Source organism: Protopterus annectens, chromosome 8.part1, assembly GCF_019279795.1.
Source record: "Protopterus annectens isolate FY-2018-M chromosome 8.part1, PAN1.0, whole genome shotgun sequence".
NCBI lineage: Eukaryota > Metazoa > Chordata > Ceratodontiformes > Protopteridae > Protopterus > Protopterus annectens.
In genome coordinates, this window is record NC_056742.1 from 241081773 (window position 1) to 241103639 (window position 21867).

The 21867-nt window shown below is 35.9% G+C and overlaps 1 protein-coding gene across 1 annotated transcript in view; it reads right to left on the minus strand.

Moving 5' to 3' along the window:
* The window catches only part of CDH15 (cadherin 15), a 394116-nt gene that overhangs the window by 117958 nt on the left and 254291 nt on the right, over nt 1-21867 (minus strand). The window contains exon 9 of the mRNA XM_044081834.1: nt 19010-19152. Coding sequence (XP_043937769.1) covers nt 19010-19152 — 143 coding nt within the window. The remainder of the gene's footprint in view (nt 1-19009; nt 19153-21867) is intronic.

A 21867-nucleotide genomic window follows, 5' to 3' on the forward strand; every position in this document is an offset into this window, starting at 1 on the left:
AGCTCAAGAGAGTCATACTGTTTGACCAGTCTTGAGTTGTACTTATCCTTAAAGAAAATGGATACATCTCCTCCTTTGGTTCTTTCATGCTCAGTTTGTGGTCTGAACATATGGAAGGCATTGTAGCTCTGTACAGACAGGGTACTTTCTGTGATTTTGAACCATGTCTTGGTGACTGCACAGATGTCAGCATCTTCCAAAGTCAGGAGTTCTTTTAGGGAGTGCAGATTCTTGTTTAGACTCCTAGCATTAAGCAGCAGTACCTTGATTTTATCTAGAGAGGATTTTGCTATTGCTTAAAAAGGAACAATAGGGGTGGCTAATGCCTTTGCCAGTATCTGGAAGCCTAAAGACGACAGGTGCAGACCATCTGTGGCAAATCAGTGTGCCCTGTTGGCCATGTCTTCCCCTGGCTGACAGATATTGGATTCCCTTAGACTGACACCAGAAGCTAAGCCAATTGTTAAAGTCAATCATGTTTGCTTCTATTGTGGTATCATCCTTGGAGAAAATAGAACACTGCTTAAGGCTAGGTTTATACCTGCCTGTGACACATAATCTGAGAGCTCAGTCATTTCTTTCTTCATATAGTCCATTGAGGTACTTCTCAAATCATTCACCCCACGTGGACTATGATGGGGTCATATCAGTACTTGTGGTTGAGTGACTTGAGTGCTTGACTGACTTGATGGATCCTGCCACCTGACAGGCAGATAACCGTAACTCGTTCCTTATCCAGCCTGGAGAGGGGAACATCCGTGTGTCTCACAATGGAGTCATCTATGACCAATACATGAGGTTTTGTGGTGTAATGCCTTATGGGCTTATTTGTGGAGACTCTGGTGTGTGTGTATGTTGTTATGTGTTGTGATTGTTTTTCGCATTGCTATGTGTGTAAGTGGTTTCTGTTTTGGAGGCTTCTGATCTTTTGGCAAGTTATAAGTGAGTAACTCGACATATGTGGGTTTATGTGTCTTGTCCTTATTTAGTGTGGGAAGTGTGTGTGTGCTGACAACTTGTTTGGCATTTGATTTGTCCTTATGTGATAGTCTTGCCTCCAATTTCATAGTGTAACTACATCTCTCACATAAAGTATTTGTATTTTTTCAGGAGTAAGTGGTTGTCAGTATACATGAGAGACTTGCCACATTGCCTCAGAATAACCATGTCTATCAGGCTGGCAAGTGAGATGATTTGAAACTGCCCATCAATGATGGTAGGTTCTTACTATATGTTTTATCAGGGAAGGGAGTGGGTTAATTTGACAGAATTGTACTGGTAGTGCCAAGACTACAAGATGGACATATACTTTGTGTAGGCTAAGGTTGATCAATAAGGCAATGTTGCTTAATGTGCAACTGAGTTTCTCCTAGAGCAGCACAGAAGCTTGGAAGGGTTTCACTGACAGCTGTTTAGGGAAAAACTGAGCTTCTAGGTTTTTACATCTATTCAGAGCACTGCTAACCACCGCCGGGTGAAGACCAGCACCATGCAAACATAAGGCTTAAATATGAGCAAAGAAAAAACAAATTTTAAGCTAACTACCAATTCAGAAAGTGCACAATAAGCCTTTCACCAGCAATCCCCAACTCTACAGGTTAGATCAACACACTTCTGCCACAAGGGTACAAAAAACACCTTCTTAATTAAGAATGCTGGTTTAGACCTGAAGTGTAACAAGACAACACAAACTACCTACAACAGTCCTACAACTAACTGATACAATGTAATACAATGCAATTAACTACTTAAGTAGTAGACAGTACATTTTATTTTGCTATAAAGTGCAAAAATCACAGCAAATAGCTTAAGAAATTGCCAAGGTACAATCACAGTATATATAACAGAAGTGCAACAAAAATACTTATTTTTGCTTTTCCAGTAGCAGATTGCTCCAGGTGAAAGCAGATTCTCAGCAATGAGTAGCAAAGTCGCGAAATGATGAGCAACGCTAAATATTTATGACAAAGCCTGCACAAACGTGAGGCTTAAATATGAACAAAGGGAAACACGTTTTAAGCTAGTTACCAATCAGGAAAGCATAATATAAGCCTTCCTCCAGCACTTCCCAACTCAGACAAGTTAGATCAGCACACTTCTGCCACAAAGGTGCAGAAAAACACCTTCTTAATGTAGAATAGCTGGTTTGGAGCCCAAGTATAACAAGATCACACAAACTACCTACAACAGCCCTACAACCATCAGATACAATGTACTATAGTACAAAGCAGCAGACAGTTTATTTTTGAAACTGCTGAAGTACAGTAACAGTATGTAAGAAAAGTGAAAAAAAAATATTTAGAGCCCTTTTATGTGTTTCCCAGCTCAGGTAGACCAGGTAAACACTTATTGCCACTAAATGAATAATACCAGGCCTCCTAATAAAAAGCACAGTAAAGGAGTGTTCAGAGTGGAATGCTACCACAAACAAACTTAAAAGATATAAAATTCTATGACAGACAAACTTAAAGATATGGATACAGCAATGTACTTTAAACAGTTTCTAAAAGTATGATTATTCAATAAAAGTACTTTGCTTTGTATAAATGAGTCAAGAGCCACTCAGATGTACAGAATTTCTTCTTCTTTGTTTGGCTTTTCCCAGTTAGGAGTCACCACAGCGAAACAATTGTCCGCAGAACAATTTGCAGTGGACATTTACAGTGTTGAGTTGCCAGCCCAGTGCCCAATCTTCCATAGAAAGCACACACATGCACACAATCACACCTAGGGCCAATTTAGAATGTCCAATCCACCTACATCATGTCTTTGGGATGTGGGAAGAAACAAATGTACAGAATTTATAAAGGTACTAAAAACAAGATACCCTGATTAATAAGCCCTCTAGCCAATAAAACTACATGCAGAAATCTCAAGTGTTTCCCAACCTAAACAGATCAGGCTAACTCCCAGTACACTAGATGTAAAATCCACTGACCTCTTACGGTAAAAACAAGTGCTTGCAAGAGTGTAAAAAGTACATATGGTTCTAAGCCACTCTCTTATGTTCATTTAGTTCAGCTATTCTTCAAGGTCACACCTGCAAGAAGTTTTTCGACTACTTACCACAATTTGTTCAGGCTACTTGTGAAAGATCCTTTAACAAACTTGCTCCAGTGACAAGGAATACTCTCCCCTCAGAAACAGCTGAGTAGACAATTTCTTACTCTTGAAAAACATACCGAAGTCTTATCTATATCAAGAATATAAATGCAACTGTTTTACTGAGCTGGGTTACTTTTCTCTACCTTCTACATTTTAAGATTACTTATCGCTGTCAATGTCAGTTTGTCTTTCCGGCATGGGGATGAGTGGTCAGGCAGCCTAGCCTGCTGCAGATCTTTCAGCTACGGCAGGTGCACAGTATGCAACATATGGACTGGGAATATGAGCTTGTATCTGTATTCATGTGGTAGCCTTCATGCAGCATGGCCACGCATGTGCCTGCTTGTACCCTCATACATATGTGACCATGCACATCATCCATTAGGGGAGGGGGTAAGGACCATACAATGAAAAAAAAAAAAACTTGACAGCTGCCTGGTCAGTGACCTCTCATTACTGGCTATTATCCTCTCCCCACACAGGAATGAATGGACAGGCAGCAGGAGATAAAGAAAATACAGTAAAAGAAAAATAACTTCCCATCTCACTCCTTTTATTTTCCATTCTGCTCCCTGTGTCACCCCCTCCAATATCTCTACTTATCCATAACCTGTACTGTGCTAGCATAAGAATATCTTTGACTCTAAAAATCTGTTAAGGCTAGGTGGATGATATCTTGTTCAAACAAAAAAGGCATCAGCTTGTATTTGTTTGCAAAATAAAGTAGAGGCTATACGATATTGCCCACCAGCAGTCAAACGACAGTAAGGAGAACCTTTATGCATACTGATACAAATACAGTTTATCACTTATAGTAGGACAGAATAGTTATTATGCCTTACTAAAAAGCACAATGAAAGCAGTACATTAACTCAGACTTAGAACTGATGTGAAGGCTAAATTCACTGAAGTGCATGATTGCTCAAAATTCTCCTTATTCCGCAATCAAGAAGAAACAAGAATGCTGTTTCATTCCTCGTTTTCCTAAGGAAGTAGCCACCAAACCTTTGATCAAGATGAACAGAGATTATTCCAGTAAATTCTCTGATGATGCCTACTTCAGCAAAGAAGGACAAGCCAGTAGGGGCCAGACCAACATAAAATGATTTCATTTTCTGCCATGTTCTGAACCCACCAGTCTTGAGAAACTGTTGTTAAACTCAGACAAACTTGGAGAACTGACCTCATACTTATAGATAGCCAGGACCATTGCCTGGCTGGCTGAGTTACAGTTCTGTCTGAAGACTTAACTGAAGGACCCTGAAGGTGACATGGGGTCTGGTGTTCAGTTGGCTGCCTCTGACATTTGAAGTCCTTCTTCCTATACATGACAGACCAAATCAGAACTAGCAGTGGAAGGAGTGGCATAAATGCCTTGTACTGTATACAGTTATTATTTACCATCCCTAGAGATATTCTGCACTCCTTAGGAAGTAACACCATGAAAGGCACACATCCAAGATGGGGGCAACTAGGTTAGTCTGATGTAGCTACTTGTAAAAAGGAAGAGGACAGCATGAACCAGGCTGCCCTTTAAAAGTCTGTCTGCAGTCTTGGCTAAGGCATTTTGTCATGCTGAAGGTAGAGTGAGGTATCAGGATCCTACTTAGAGACAGGCAGTGTACAAAACAGAAACTTTTTTTATAGTTCAGATTATCACAAAGGAAAGTTCTCTAGACCTTATTTCACTAAATGCAACACGTAACAGGAAATTAAAGAAACAAATGTCTGAACTGGTCAAAAAGTAACTGCTGTTGTTGAATGCATCCACTGCCTACAGCTTTTAGTTTTGATCCTCAGCCAAAGGAATGATGGCATATTTGACTTTGGATGTTGATTAACAATCATGAAGTGACCAAATCACCACACCGTGGGTGCAGAAACCCCTTATTTGGGTATTCCCATGCAACAAAAAAGTAATTCTTAATAATATGCTCTGTGACACAGTAGAATAAATCACAGTTTATTATCAGGCAATCCTGCAAAACTTGAAACACTTATTGGGTTTGGGGGAAAGAAATATGGACACTAAGCCACTTTAAAGTAGACTTCAGTAACATGATAGTCCTCCAAAGGAGGATAGTTGGCTGCATACCCATTGATTTACAAATTCTATACAAAATGTCAGAGAAACATTCAAATGCAAGTTTTGTTAAACAGAACTGAAATGGTCACACATCTTGCTGCTGGTTGTGATACATTTATGGCTGAGGATCTGTATACTGAAAGACACAATAATGTGGTAAGACTGTTGCACTGGAGGTTGTGAAACACTACAACATACACGTAGCTGAGAAGGACTGGAAACATGAACCACAAAACATCAGTGACAATGTGGAAGTTCTGATCACATGGGATCACCAACCACCAACAGTTAAGACAACGGATGCAAGGAAAACAGATATAGTAGTCCAAAAAGGGACAAAAAGAAGCATTAATTATTGAAATAGTTAAAAACCCAGTGATTATACTGTCTTATATACTGAGAGACACAAAGTCATAAAATACCAGGATTTGCAAGCAGAAACTACAGCAATATGGAATAAAGAGACTCAGACATTTTCAAGTGTAGCAGGAGCAACATGACTAATAAAACAGAATTATCAAGCATATTTAAATATGCTACCAGTACATGTATTCCCATATGAACTGCAGAAGGAAGTTTTTCTAGGCACATTAGCAAACATTAAAGACTGAAGCAATACTAATTTCATGAACTTTAATCATACACTGACTGAAGAATGTGGTACATTCCTGTCACCATATTAGAAACCCAAAACACTGAAGAAATAAAAAACAAAAAAACAGATAATTCCTCTGAAGCAGAATTGATGAAGAAAGATTGTTCATTGTCCTGATCAGTTTTAAGACAGATATCTTAATCTCTTTACATTCTATTAAACAGAGTAATCTGATGGTGAAGGTGATACCGTTTTCTACTAAATCCCTAGAGTCACCCTGACAAACACTGCAAGACACAAGAAGGAGTAAGTTTATTGGAAAGTATAAGTTCAACTGATGCTTCGTAGAGTACTGTCTTTCAGGCTATGTGCAGGCACATGCTTCTAGAAACTCGAAAGTAGGAGTTTCCTGCAGAGGGTGAGCAGTGGGCATTGCAGTTAACTGCTGGGTAATACAGTCACAAACATACATTGTCACCCATAAGCACATAGTGAACAAGCTTATGTTTTCAAAGCCGAATGCTACGGAGTCCTAAAGATAGGCACTGAATGATTTGAAGGATCTGGTTCAACCCTCACAGGCAAGGAGGTAAACTCAGAGATTGTGGGGTGCAAAACAAAGCAAATCAATTCTCTGAGTCAGAGTCTAGATTTACAGATATGTATCATAGACTCCAGGCCTTCACTGACCTGTCCAACCAAAACCTAGATCTCAGATTCAACAGTAGGTGCAGGGAGTTGCCTTTCCATGTAGCCTTCATTACTCAGGAAAACAGACATGGATGATGATCTTTTATGATTTCTCTCTCTTTCTATAACCCAGTGAGGAATGGAGAAGAAGGTATTAAAAGTGCATTATATGTCAAACACTAGCCAGACCAAGAGTCCTTGTGCTTAGTCATACTGTTCTTTAGCTTTTTCTAAAACCTGTTCCTGCCTAGGAGTCTCAAGTAGTTCATAATGACAGTTCTTATGCTGGGCTGCTTCAATGACCACTAGGTGATGGATATTGACAAAGGCTTTCAGCTTCTCTCTCCCCAATGTCATCAGGTCATAAGGATAATGCTGCTCTCACAATGGCAGCATCAGTGTATACCATAGTCTGGATCCAGGCAAAACAGCATGTCACCTATGATGGTACTTATTCATGACCTGAATGAACATGAATCATTGGGGTATTAATGCTTCTTAACCTTGAGGTAGGGGTGCCTTTCCTGTACCAAAGTTGATGTTCCTGTTTAGCATGTGGACTTCAGACTCTTCTGAACTGGCACATGAGAAAGCACATCATGATAACACCTACTGTGATACATCAATTGCACAGGACCACCTTGAAATGACATTGATAGTAAAGCAATCTGAACATGAGTCGGAAAGAGGTCACAGCAATTAAAAAGCTAGCTATTGTGGACTTCAAACTAAAGAAATCATTTTACTTAAATAATACATAAGGGGCCAAATTTAATGATATTCAACCATATCCAACATAATAATAGTCTTGGGATACTCCAGAAGAGGCAAATACTCCTTATGGGCTTGCCCAGTTAACCAATGACTAGCACAAGAAATAAAATGTAAATTATGAGTTTTGACAGGGCACTAATTTATATGTTATGGACAGAGTCTACTGTCCCTCAATTTGCAGTGCTACTGTCATTTAATATATGATAGGCAGGGAGTATGACCTTATAATTATCATTGCTGACCACCTAGTGATGTCTGGGGACTGACTGACCTTAAGAGCTTATGGCAAATGTGCACTGATGCCTTGGGTTAGGACCAACACTTGCCACACCCATAAAAGCCTTACACTATACAGTTGTAGAGCAGAATTATAATTTTTGTATTGCCATCATTTCATCTACCATGTTATCAGGCTAGTGCCTTACAGTGCAATTTTGCCAGTAAAACATCAGACTTGGACAAAATTGTTTAAATTCACACTCATAGTGTTTCCCATGAAGGATAGATACATCTGGAATTTGGAACTCCTTGTGTCTTTATGATAAAGCTGCCACCAGCTAGAAGAGTCTAACCTACCATTTACAAAAGTGTATTCACACTTAGAATAATCCATTTAATACAATCCTTTAGTAGTTATGGCTAGTGTAAGGGGGACACTCTGAAAATTGGATGCCAACAGTTAATGATGCTGCAATACTGTGCCAGTATCTTCATGTGCAAACAAATAGACCAGCAGAGACAAATTATAAATGAACACTAAAAATACTTTACTTAAAAGAAATTGGGCAATAGAGTTGAAAAAATATGCAAACAAGTATATGTTTAAACAAGGAAAATAAAATAAAATGATTTAAATAGATAGATGATAGGTTGTAACAATAAGTACAGCTAAATAATCATATTCCTACCACTAATTGGAGATTAATCTAACTTCCACTGTCTTTCAGTAGTTGCAAGTGAAACAGGGTAATACAAACATTTAAACTCACTGCTCTAGTCTGTATTCTCCTTCTACTTATTTTTGTGATAAGAATCTTTACTGTTTCCAGTTGTATTTAAAGCCCATCATGCCCATAGTCCAAACAAATAGAAAAGTACACTACTCTTGGATCAACATTTTCAGCAGGTCAGAAATTTAATATCTAAATAGAACTTGTTTCTTTTTAAAACAAAAACCAAAGAAAACGGACTTGCTTGACGAAAGTATATTGGCACAACCCACCAAAAACGAGTGTCCAAATTGAACTCAGCTGGGTTTATTAAGAAAATCCACGATGTATAGACACAGTTAAAATAAGAAAAGCCACAATGCATAAAAAACAGTTAAAGTAAGCGCTTTTGTTTTGCTGATTTCAGTGTAGTGCTCAATGAGACAGTATTGGTTTGCTACTACATTATTACTGCACTATTTTATGTATTTGTGTTACATTGGTAAAAACCTTAAAGCATGTTATGCCTTTAATTTTTTGAATTTATTTAATTGATTACATCACTGACTCAACTTATTTAAACTACAGGAAGTGATGCAAAACTGTTTTTGAAAAAGTTTGGCATGAGCCAAACGAAAGCGCTTACTTTAACTGTTTTTTTCTTTGGTTTTTGTTGGTTTATCTATACTCTTATATTCTTTTTAAAACAAAGCTGCTTAGTTCTCACATAGTTACTTTCACAGTAAGGGAATGCAACTTGCAACAGGGCCTCATGTCTCTGAAAGTTCTATTATAATGTACACATCTGCATCACTACTGAATGAACAGCTTTACATTTCATATATATTTACACATTTAATTTCTTAACTGCCTACAGAAAGAACAGTTACAGATGTTATACAATGCATTAAGGCCGTGGTGGTGCAGCGGTTAGCATTGTCGCTTCACAGCAAGAGGTTCTCCCGTTCGATTCTCGGCTGGATCTCCTTCTGTGTGGAGTCTGCATGTCCTCCCCATGGTCGAGTGACACTAAAGACATGCAGGTAGGTGCGAGCATGAATGGGCGTGCCTTCTTTGAAGGTTGGGAGTCGGGCTGGCAACTCGGCACTGTAAAAATCCACTGCCAATCATGAATGGACTGAAGTTCCGCTGTGGCGACCCCTAACCGGGAAAAAACGAAAGACTTTATTAACAAATTAAAGGTCTTCAATTTCAAAGTTTCTAAGCTTAAATCAGACCTACTAAGCTGTGTTCTCAAAAACTGCTGTAATCACTGATGCCTCTTGGAATAAGATACATTTTGCTATATATGATGTGGAAATCACAAACACAGCCCTTTGTATGAAAGGTACCCAGATGTACAAATGCAGATTCTACCTGTGACTATACAGGAAAGCAGAATGGCTGTACAAGTGCTTCAAATAGGTGGATGGTAACCACACTAATGCACAAACTGACCAGCTGATCTTCCCATATTTCACTAGTGTTCCAGATCCAGAAAACATTTCCACCTTTCCATCCAATAGTTATCCCTGGGTCTGTGGTGTACAACAAACAACTTTGTCAGTGCCATGCTAATATTATAGCAGAAAACTTCTGAATGAACAAGTATTCTTGTGGTTCTATATTATATCAGCGAATGCTTAACTTAGCGAACACTGTACAATCGACCCAAATATGTCAAAACTCCAAAAGGTCGAACACACGGAACAGCGATTTTTTTTTTAAATCGATGCTCTGTAAAAAAACAAAAAAAACAAACACAAAATAAAGTGATGGGACCCCCCCCCACCCCCCGGATGTGGGGAGCTGTCCCCACCACACCCTCCCTACTTAAATATACCAACTCCAAGATTGCACCACAGTGGAGGAAATGGCAAAGTCCCCAAAACGGCCAAGTGATATTTTTTTTCTCTGGGAAAAAATTACTGTTCCGTGCTTTTGGGATTTCACCATTTTGAAAAAAAAGGGTCGATTAAACAGAGTTCGCTAAGTTACGCATTTGCTGATTTAATAGGAACCTGTTCTTGCATCCTCATGCAGGTCCCAGAACTGTTGCTAAGTAGCTTAAGCCTCAGTTTCTAGGTATATATGATACAAGGATATCCTATTGTTTGGTGTTATAGCAGTACTTAAACAACTGCTGTCAGATATAAATAAATAATTACTTCTTGTAAGTTCAGACATTCCTACCAATGATTTCCTGTGCCTTCTTTTGCATCCTATGTCTCAAGCCCAGGGTAAGAGTTTGTTAAATGTGAAATATACTCTATTCATTCAATTTTCAGACAACATGATAATACGTTTTTCTTTCTATCAGCTCCCCCTATTTCAATACATAGGTAGGGTTCCTTAGTATAGCTGTATAAGGAACTCCAAAGATTCTCCTGCAGTAACAGTAGCTGCACAGCCGCATGCAAAAATCTTCCAGCAATTGTAGCTCATACCAGCCAGTAGGCTCTATCTATCTTTTGGTAGTTAACTTCTGCCTGATTCAGGTTCCATGGCATTACCTGAAACAGTGGTGTTCAGCTTTTAGTGACAGCAGAACCCACAAAAGCCATCATGATATTAAAGAAACCTCACCCATTCATCCTACTTGTCATCATGTACTTTTATAATAATTCTGTTTATAATCATATAATAAACCAGCTGGCAGAAGAGCCTTAGAGAATGAAGTTGCATTTTATGAAGCATCTCTCTTATTTATCACTTGTTGACCAGGTTAGTCCATAAAGCAAGTAGCCTCTTTTCAGGGGAGACTTGAGGTGGTATTTAAAGTACACCACAGTGGTGCAGTGGTAGCATTGTCACCTCACTGCAAGAGGTTCTCTGGTTTGATTCTTGGCTGGAGTTCCTTCTGTGTGGAGTCTACATGTCCTCCCTGTGTTTGTGTGGGTTTTCTCTGGGTTCTCTGGTTTCCTCCCATGTTTTAAAGACATGCATCTGGAGCATTTCTCCCCAGGCCGCCACTGAAAATTGGCTTCATTCCAAGTTGGTCTTTCCCGGTAAACAAATGTTAAAATAATAGAAATAAATAACTAGTAGGGTGAAATTTGGCCAGATCATTGGGAACTTTCCCTATTCATCACTGTTGCGAGTGGGTCCCATTTTGTAGGTGCACTTAATGCTTCTATTCCAGCTGCAGAGGCAGCCCAGAGATACAGGGAGGCATATGGAGACAGAAGGAGATGTTGAAATGGTGAGAGAAATGGAGGAGAAAGCAACTATTGAGACTGGACAATGTGTGCAGGATTCTGATGAGATGTCTCAAAGAAATCTGTTTGATGAAGATGAGTCAGCAAATGATGAATGAATAATTACAACCATCTAGTTGGGAGGATTGCAGGATGATTTACTTAAAGAAATGGTGATGCAGATTGAGTTAGAAAATGAAGGAAATGTTTACTGGGGGGACATTATGGAGGAAACACAAAAGGGGTTGCAAAGACAATCCTGAAGAACAGTGGTGAGATGCAAAAGAAAACATACGCAAGGAAGGTAAACAAAGGCAGTAGGAGAGTACTAGGAAAACAGGCTGAAGAAAATGAAAAATGGAAATACTTGGTAAGGATTCAAAGTAAAGAAGACAAAGAAATGGACAGGTACGGACTGTGGGACAATTTAATAGTTCATTTGGGTGTAAAAACACACAAAATAACATTTATTCTTGTTAACAAAAAGACATTTTGTGATATTATATTTAAGACTGTTTTTCAATGGCAAATTTTCTTGCAGAATATAAAAAAAGAAAGACTGCAACCCATGGAATCTTTATGTGATAAAAGCATTTAACAGGGAAACAGAAAATGAAATGTATGTACAGTACACTTTTGAACAGAGGTAAAAAGAGACACCTTGAAAGTACATTTGAAAACTTTATGTGAAGAAGTAATGGACATTGCATTGGTTTATGATAAAAGGGGTTTATGGACTCATGGTTCGGACTGTAATATTATCTTAAAAATAGAAAGAGCAAAAAAAAATATACATATACCAAGCATGAAAAATGTGGACGGAAAAGGGGTGTCATAAAATATTGGGACAACCTAAAACATGTTTTTGTGGAAAAGGACATTTGATAAGTAACTCTGACAAAAAAATGTTATATAGGTTGGGAAATATGACATGATGCAAAAAATGAACTGAAATGTTATAAATGTAACAAAATTGGACATTTAGGGATGGATTAAAAAAAAAAGAAAATACGATTATGGAGAAAGAAAGAAAAGAAAATGAACAAAGAGATGAAAGTTTAGAATTGGATTAAATGGAAGAAAATTAGATGAGAAGAAAAATGAAAAAGAGGAATTAGAAGAAAGTGCTGAAATAAGTGATGAAGAAGACATAAATTGTGAGGTTGTAAAAGAAAAAATTTCTATTGGTAAAAGGGTAAAAGACTGAAAAAATAAAGGGATGAGTACAAAAGAAAAAAAAAGAAAGTAATGTATGAAAAAGAATGTATACAGCTAATAACTAGGGGTTGGTATAATGGTTAAGGTGTTTGACCCACAGATACAAGGTACAGTGTTTGATTCTCACTTTTGGGAGGAAAATTTTCTAGGCTTAGAATAGCCGGTTAAGAAAGCTAGCATAATAATCAGCTATAAACTGAAAATGAAAATTTTAGAATGCTTTCTGTAAATGTAAATAGTATTAAGAACCTAGTAAAAAGAATGGGGATTTTGGAGTGGTGTAATACATGAGATGTAGATGTAATTATATTAGAAGACACAAGAGTTTTAACAAATAAAGAAATATTACAAACAGAGAAACTATGGGGGGGAAAGATAATATGGAATTTGGGAAATGAGAGATGTTCTGGAATAGCTGTTTTCTGTAGAACTACAGTAAAGATATTAGATGTAACTTTAGCAAAAACGGGAATACTAACCATTGTAGATTTAAAATGGAAAGAATAATTATATAGAATTCTAACATTATATGCTTATATTAATTGTAAAGAAAAATTTATTTAATAAATTTTGCACTACTTAGTATTAAATATGAATATTATAATAACAAAAAACTTTATGATTTAAGAGGAAAGTACAAAAAGAAAATGTTAGAAGTTATAAAATGTGATATTTTAAAACTTTGGGAAAAAATTAATGGACTTAAAAAAAGGGGTATGTATAAAACTGAAAATAGATTATTTTTTAGTATCAAAAGATGTAGCACCTTCTGTGTGGAGTCTGCATTTCCTCCCCATGGTCGAGTGACATTAAAGACATGCAGGTAGATGCGTGCGTGTTGGGCATTGGGCTGGCAACTCAGCACCATAAAAATCCACTGCCAATCATTAGTGGACCGAAGTTCTGCTGTGGTGACCCCTAATCAGGAAAAGCTGAAAGACAATTTATTTTTCAGAAGATTTAGTTATAGGAGAAGGGGAGGTACTTGAAACAAAGATTTTTCTGATCATCTTGCAATATTGCTAGATATAAAGATAAAATAAAGAATATATAAAAATAGGCAAAGGAATAAAAAAGATAAATGAGAAAGCATGGGATGAAGATGGAAAGAGATTAGTAATACAGTAATGGAAGGATCATATTACTAGGAGAGGAACATTTTATACAAAACTGGTCTGAATGGTGGATGATATTTAAGGAAAAATATAAAAAATATTTTTTACAGTGGCAATATGATGTGAGAAAAGTGTAGAAAGAAAAATATAAAAGAACATATAATGATGCATTGGAAGATAGAGAACATAATGACAGAAAGTAATTTGACAAAAAAAAGAATTATATGAAAGTAATCAAGAAAAAAATACAAAAAGTTTTACATAAGCAAAGGTTTTTTTTAGAAAGAAAAACAGAAGAAGTTACTTAAGCAGATTAGTAAAGGAAGATAGTTGTGTAATGATAGAAATAAAACTGTAAAAGGAGAAACAGAAAGAACTCAGGAAAGGATTATGAATAGTGTAGAACAATATGTATAAGAAATGTTTAAAGACAAAATATGGTAGTGAAAAAACATGGAAAGTAAAAACGTGAACAGAAAAAAATAGAATATGGAGTTGGAGAATGAGATTTCTTTAAATGAGCTAGATAAAGTGCTACGACAATTAGGTATAGATCTGGCTGCAGGAACAGATGGAATAGGGTATGAAATGTATAAAAATGTAAGAGACTGGCAAAAAAATTAAAGATTTTAAATGAATGGGTAAATAAAGGTTTTATGGATAATGAATTATGTAGTGGAATACTTACATTCACATGGAAAAAGGAAAACAGGTGGCAATTAAAAGACTGGTGGCTATAGTGTTGAATAATAATGATTATAAGATCTTTATGAAAATAATACAAAAGAGATTTGAAACTAAGCTAGAAACATTATGGAAGATAGTATATATAGTATAAAAAGGAAGGGTTGTCAAGAATTCTTAATGACAGAGAAATTTTGGATGATATGAATAAAAAGAAGAAGCACAAATCACAAAAGGAGACAATAAGGCATTTGACACAATTGGACATTAAATCTTATGGTTAATAATGAAAAAATATAATATAAGTGAGAAAGATAGGAAATGTATGTCAGTATATAGTCATAATAAAGTAAAAATACTTGTAAATGACTGGTTAAGCCAAGAAGTGCATATGAAGAGTGCTGTAAGACAGGGATTTCCAATGAATTGTATTGTCTTTGTATTAGTTATGAATGTGATAGTATATGAAATAAATTACAAAATGAAAAATGTGGGGTATATAATACCTGAAGGGTTATGAATTCCAGTTTTGTTAACATATGCAGATGACATTATAATATTTGCAAAAAAACAAAATTTGGATAAAAGAAGTAATAATTTGCACAACTGTCTAGAGGCAATAGGGATAGCTTTAAATAAAGAGAAAAGTAAAGGTTTAGGTGATATAGTAAAGATGGGGGTATATACTTTACAGTGAATGAAGTTGCTGTGTTAAGTATAAAATTTGGGAATAAAGATGTAAGTAGAATTCAATGGAGAAAAAAACAGAAGAAATAAAATAAACCTGTCTTTTGTGGAGAACATATAAATTATCATTCAGAAAAAGGCTTATTTGATAAATTCAATACTGATGGGAAAAATTGCATATTTAACAAGTATATTTGTGTTGACAAAAGTATTTGAAAAGGAATTACTGCAGATAATGTTTTCATTTATCTGGGGTTCTAGATTAAACTCAGTACAAAGATGAGTTTTGTATGTAAATAAAGAAGAAGGAGGTTTAGGGTTAATTAACCCTGTGGTATATGCTAATTCATTAAATATGTACAAAGAGTTAAAGTGGATACATGAAAAATGACAGATTAGTAGTAAAATTGTATAAAAATAAGTATGACAAATTTTAGATATGGTAAAAAAACAGTAAGAGAAAGAACATGAGCATATAAATGAAATAAAATGCTATCAAGAAAAAATAATGTTGTGGAAAACAAACATTGATAATGTAATAAAATATAGAAAAGTGTGATATAAGAATGTAATTATAAAATATGACTATATAATATTATGGGAAAATCTAACAGAGGAAAAATTACAGCTATAAAAATAAGAAGAAAATGGTATAATCAGAAAGTAGAATGTCAAGTTTTTTTGTGGAGACTGGTAACAGATAAATTGTCAGTTAAAGGAAACATGTCACATAATAAGAAAAGTGATAGAATATGTTTGCATCGTCAAGAAGAAACTATGGAATGTGTGTTTCTGAAATGTAAAAGAGTAAAAAAGTTATAGGGAAAACAATGTAAAAAAGATTTTTTCAAAGATACAAAAAAGTAGATAAAATAAACATGGATATGATTAAATATGGATATTATAAGAATAGAAGTAAAGAATATGCTAGAAAAGATAAAAAATATTTTATGTTGGGTTATATGGAATAAAAGAATAAATGAAATTATGTTTAATGGTAAATGGATTTTAGCAACAATATTAAGTAACATCAGATGTTGGTTATGGAAAAAAGAAGTGGGGGTCTAATAGGGATTAAAACTAAATATGACTGTAAAGGAAATTATGTATATGTGTAAACAGATTTGTATAGCTATATATCTGTACATTTATAATATTTGTAAATATGTAAATATGTTGTAAATAAGAGTTCATTTTGTATATAAATAAATTACCCCTACTCTTTTCAATATGTGCCATGAGAACGTTTACATGCATGATGTCAAGAAGTTCATTGTGTTACAAAGGACAACTGTTTTGTATTTACTTTTAAACTTTAATTACTTGATACATTTGAAATAAATATGTATTTGCTATTTCCATGATATGACCATCAGGACTGGATGACCAAATTAATTAGACATCGGGTTCAGCATTTATAGCCTCTTCATGTATAGTTTTAAAATTACATGGGCTATATGTAGAACAGAAAGGACAGCTGAAGTGCTGTGGTCCTGCTTCATGTAAAATTGAAACCCCTTACATTTTAGAGTTTGGTTTGTATGGAAGAAGAAATGTAGTTTATATGTATACTAAGGGCATTTGTCATGCACACCAAATAATATGCATGTTAAGAAGTACTCATGGACAGTAAATGCTTATTTATAAAACATGCAAAATTGATAGTATTATGTTTTATATAACACATACCAAAACACTGATGTGTCCTGTGTAAGTTGTGAAGTATTCACAGACTTCAACATTCTCAAGTCATTTACATTTCGCAACTGTAACACTTATAAAAAGGAAATGGGTTGAGACCACTGTGATTTGAGAAGAAAATGTTAACAGAATGCTTATCAAGTTGCCTGCTTACTGTTAGTCCTCCCTACCTTCCTTAGGAGCCATCATACAGGAAGCCATCAGGGGTTTTATGGTTGAGACCTTAACCCTGTGATCCTGCTTCATATAAAACTGAAAAACCTCAGAGCACCTCACTGCCCCTCTGCAAGCGCAACCTTGATGAGTGGATGGGAAACCACAAATTTGTCTTAATACTTTAATACGATTATTTCATTATTATTTTAATACGATTATTTAATACGATTAATACTCAACCCAAACAAAACTAAACTACTCATCTTCCAACCCACCAAACATACTCAAAACAACTCTCACTTTAACATCACGGCAAAATACACCACTATATACCCAACTGAACACACCAAATTGCTAGGAGTGGAAATAGACAATAAACTAAAATTTGACATTCACATATCCATGACTATAAAAAAGTCCACAAAAAACTAGGAGCGTTATACAGAAATAAGCAATTTCTCACCAAAGCAGCAAAGATTTCAATAGCAAATTCCCACCTTATCTCCACCCTACTTTATGCCTCTCCAATATATACCAACCTAAGGCAATGTGATCTAAACAAGCTAGAGACCTGCTACAACAAAATCGCCAAATTCACCACAGGGGTATCCTATCGTAGTCACCACTGTCTCTCTCTTGCTGAACTGGGCTGGCTTGAACTCCCTCACCTCCTTCAGTGGTATCAACTCTTACTCGCCCACAAACTAGTAAATCATCCACTAAATGTCCCATCCCTCCAGAATCTACTCCAACCCTATCGCACCAGCAGACCACTAAGATCCAGCAGCAAAAATCACTTGCAGATCACTAAAGCCAATAACTCTGCTGGTGAACCACTATTCTCTTGTGCCATAGCCAAATTATGGAACTCACTCCCACCCACAATTACCTCCATACCATCATGCACCCACTTCAAAACTTTACTAAAAGTGCAACTAAAAACATGCTGGCTATGCCCTTGCAACTCCCACTCTAATATCATTCACCCCATCCAACCACTACCTTTCTTTCCACTTCACTAACTACCTTGATTATAGCAAGCTCAGATGCTCATAAGCCAGTACTTATTAAACAGCATGAACTTCTTCTTCTTGTAACATTTGTTAATGTCTGGTAGGCACTTCACAGATAAAGATTCTAGTTGTCTACTGATGTACTTTGTTCTTCATCTGTAAATATGTTGTAAGTAATTGCTATGTAAATTGTTGATCACTATGTAATCCAATATAAATACTGTCTGTTTATTTTAACTGTGGAGCTTTTCTCCCCGGGCCTCCGCTGAAAATGGACCTATGTCCAGTTGGACACTCCTGTTCAACAAATTTAAATAAATAAATAAATAAATTGTCCCAGGGATTCCACTTGTGTCCCTCATTGACAGGGGTGACAGGTGCTGACTGAACTTTCTTTTTGTGGATAAACTTTTGGCTGGGCTTGTAAGGGTCCCAGGGCCATTAGCCTAGTAACCTCCTATGATCCTGTGATCCAATGAACCCTCCCTAGTGTCTGGCATAAGCACCTGCATTACTATATCAGCTTTCTGTGTCCTCCCTGGCTTGTACCTGACCCCACATGCAAACCTACAATGGCTACCATGATCAGCTTAGAACACCAAGCCCATGGCCCCAGTCCTGCAGCCACTGTTGTGTAAGCCTCCACTTGCACAGGGACAATTTGGCTACAGAGGGCAACTATTTTCCTTGCCCCAGAATGGATCAGCTGACATAAGCCACTTACTCCTACCATCCCCTGCCTAACATTTCCAGTGCCTGATTGACTAGATGAACTTAGTTTGGGTCTTAAGGTTTCAACCCTCTATGCCACAGATCCAAAAGGTGTCATTTTTAATATACGATTATTTTTTTGGCAGAACCAATGTCTGATGCAACTGCAGCCCTAAGGTTATGCAGAAGTCTGGTTAAGAGTAACTGCTGTGGAGTCTGCTTGTGAATTCCCAACAAGTTCTGTACAAGGTAACATTGTAATATATTGAATATTAGGATAACACCCATTTCATACAGAGAATTAAAGTTATAATGTACACTGGTGTTTCAGTATGTTGTTTGACTTACCATCATCAGTTGCAATGATGACAGTGGTATACCAGTTGTTAGTTAGGTATGGCGACTTTCGACTGATCTCCCTGTTGGCTGTTACAGAGCCTGTATCAGGGTCAATCACCAGCCACTTAGCTGGGTCATACTGTATGCTGTACCTAGTATTAAAGAAGAAACATGTTGTTTAACTAATAGTGCTTTTTAGAATATAATAAGTTTTTAAGTTATTTTCAAAATATGTTACATGCATGCAAAAACAGCGCATCGTATATTTACTTATCATCATTTAAGAAACTGGAAATGCATACAACAGATTGTCAATAAAAATCACAGTGATACCATTTGTCTGGTGATCTTACTGCTTTGATCCTGTTAATCACCATACGTAAGTATGTATTATTCCCACAAATAGTGAGGCCTTTCGATTGAGTGCATATAATATGCATCAAAGTCAGAGTCATGAAGACTGGCATAAATGGTGTACAATACATGGGGAAGACTTGACCATGCACCATTTGTACTGCACTTAGCAGTGAGATTGTAATTATGCTTAGGGGGACACTACACCCTAGCTTAACATTTCTACTGGACTGCCATAGGTAGGTTATAAAAAAAGTTAAGGGATGCTGAAGCTCCCTGTGCCAGGTGTGTTTTAAATGTATTTAACATCAGACAGCAATGTACAAAGTAATTGCACGTTATTTGTTTCATTTTTTTTATTGTTAAGCCATTTATTTTTCTGGGTGGGTTAATACAAATACAAGGTAAATTTATATTATCTAGAATATTTTTTAAATTCTCTTCACCTGGCTGTAATCATTTTTAATTGTTAAAGTATATATTCATGTTTTAGATTTCTCTGGCAGTGCTAATTTGCCTATCTGGGTTACCTCATTGGCCCCTACTTGTGTAGGAAGGGAAACTGTATGGAACAGTGGTAGAAGTCTGGAGAGTTCAACTGTATCAACTGCAGAGTTCAATGAAAAAAAACTGAAATGTTCTGCTTGCTATTGCTGTCATAGAACTCTCCAAAACTACCAAGCATTAAATGCAAAAAAAAAAAAAAAAAATGCAGTAACAGCAATGAGAATGCCTATTGGTTCAAAACTAGTGTTTCTTGAAAAGGCTAACTCACCGGACCCCTGCCACATGAACAAACACACACACACACACACACACACACACACACACACACACACACACACACACACACACACACACACACACGAGATCCTACATTCCTTGTTATCTATTGTAATAGCCTTCCCTGGTTGCCATTACTCACACAAAAGGCAAATACTCGTTTTTTTGCTCAGAAAAATATATTTGCCTTTCTTCTTCCATTGTTGAATTCAGAGAAAACTACCATTTTCAAAACACAAGTACTTAGCCTGTGTGATCTCAGTACCATTGAGTACCATATACCCTGGGGGTTGTACAGACCAGTGGGGTTCTTGTGCAGCAATATCTAGTATGCATACTGGTAACACTGCGAGTACACCAATAAGTACCTCCACCTAGTATGAGCGGATAATAACAAGGCAACTGTTCGGCTGGTAGAACAAGCACACGACTTTATTAATACAAAAACGGCTTAAAACGGCTTAAAAACAGGTACTGAAGAAAAATAATAAACCTGTGTATTAATATGAGTTAAGCGCTTTCACCCAGTGTATCTGGGCTTCATCAGAACTAATTCACTATTAACATTGTAAGCTATTTTATGCCTTTAGGCGCCAAACTAAGATTTGAAAATTTAAAGTGACATTAACACAAACTCATATCTTTTTCACCAAAGTCCATAAATATTAATTCAAAAACCTTTCTATGTGAAAAACATATAAAAAATATATACAAAAATATAATGAAGTATTAAATGGTATTGTATCGATATATGACACATTATATAACAAAATTCATTGCTAGAGCATGTCCTGACAATTGTAATATATAAATAAATATTATGTATTATAATAGTACGTAATATAATCAAATGATGACTGAATAATGTATATATTTGATTTTAAAATTCAATAATAATAATAAATATATAGTATATAATAATATAAATGATCTACCTATTTCTAAAATTGAAAAATAATAAACTGAATGGATGAAATAAATAAATTCAAATGAATTGGTTAATAGTAATATTATGTGATAATGTAGTCAATTAATAAAACTATATACTGTGAAGTTTTTATGATAAAAATATATATTTATAAAAATTGTTAAAAATAGTTTAAAATGAAACCAAAAATGGTTTTACTGATATGTATTCATTTAAGCCTGGAGGTGTTGTGGCATCTAATAAAATTTGCCACCACACTTCCTTGTAACTTAATAGGCTTTTACAGTCACCCCCCTTGGGGTCTGTCTTTATCACTTCCAAAATAGTAAATTTGAATTGATGGTTGATGCTTTCCCTGTCACTATGTCTGTAAAGTGCATTATTTTTGTCTTTAGTCTTTATACAATATGTATGATCATATATCCTTTTTCTGAAATTTCTCTCTGTTTTCTCTACATAAATACCAGAGCACTTTTGACATTTACTCAAATAAACAACCATCTTGCTATTACAATTTCCTGTCTGACTTTTTACTAGATTTTTATGTCCATTATCTAACTGTATATGTCTCTCTTCAGAGATAAATTTGCATTGATTACAGGAACCACATTTTTTAGTCCACCAAGTGATCGCCTTTTTTCCTTTTATGTCAATTTGCATGTATGCCACTATTTGTTTAATGTTTTTCCCCATTTTGTAGATAAAATTTGGTTTACTACACACTATTTTTGAAAGAAGGATGTCGTCAGATATAATGTACCAATAATTGTTAATAATTTTTTAAATGTAGTCTGTAGCCATA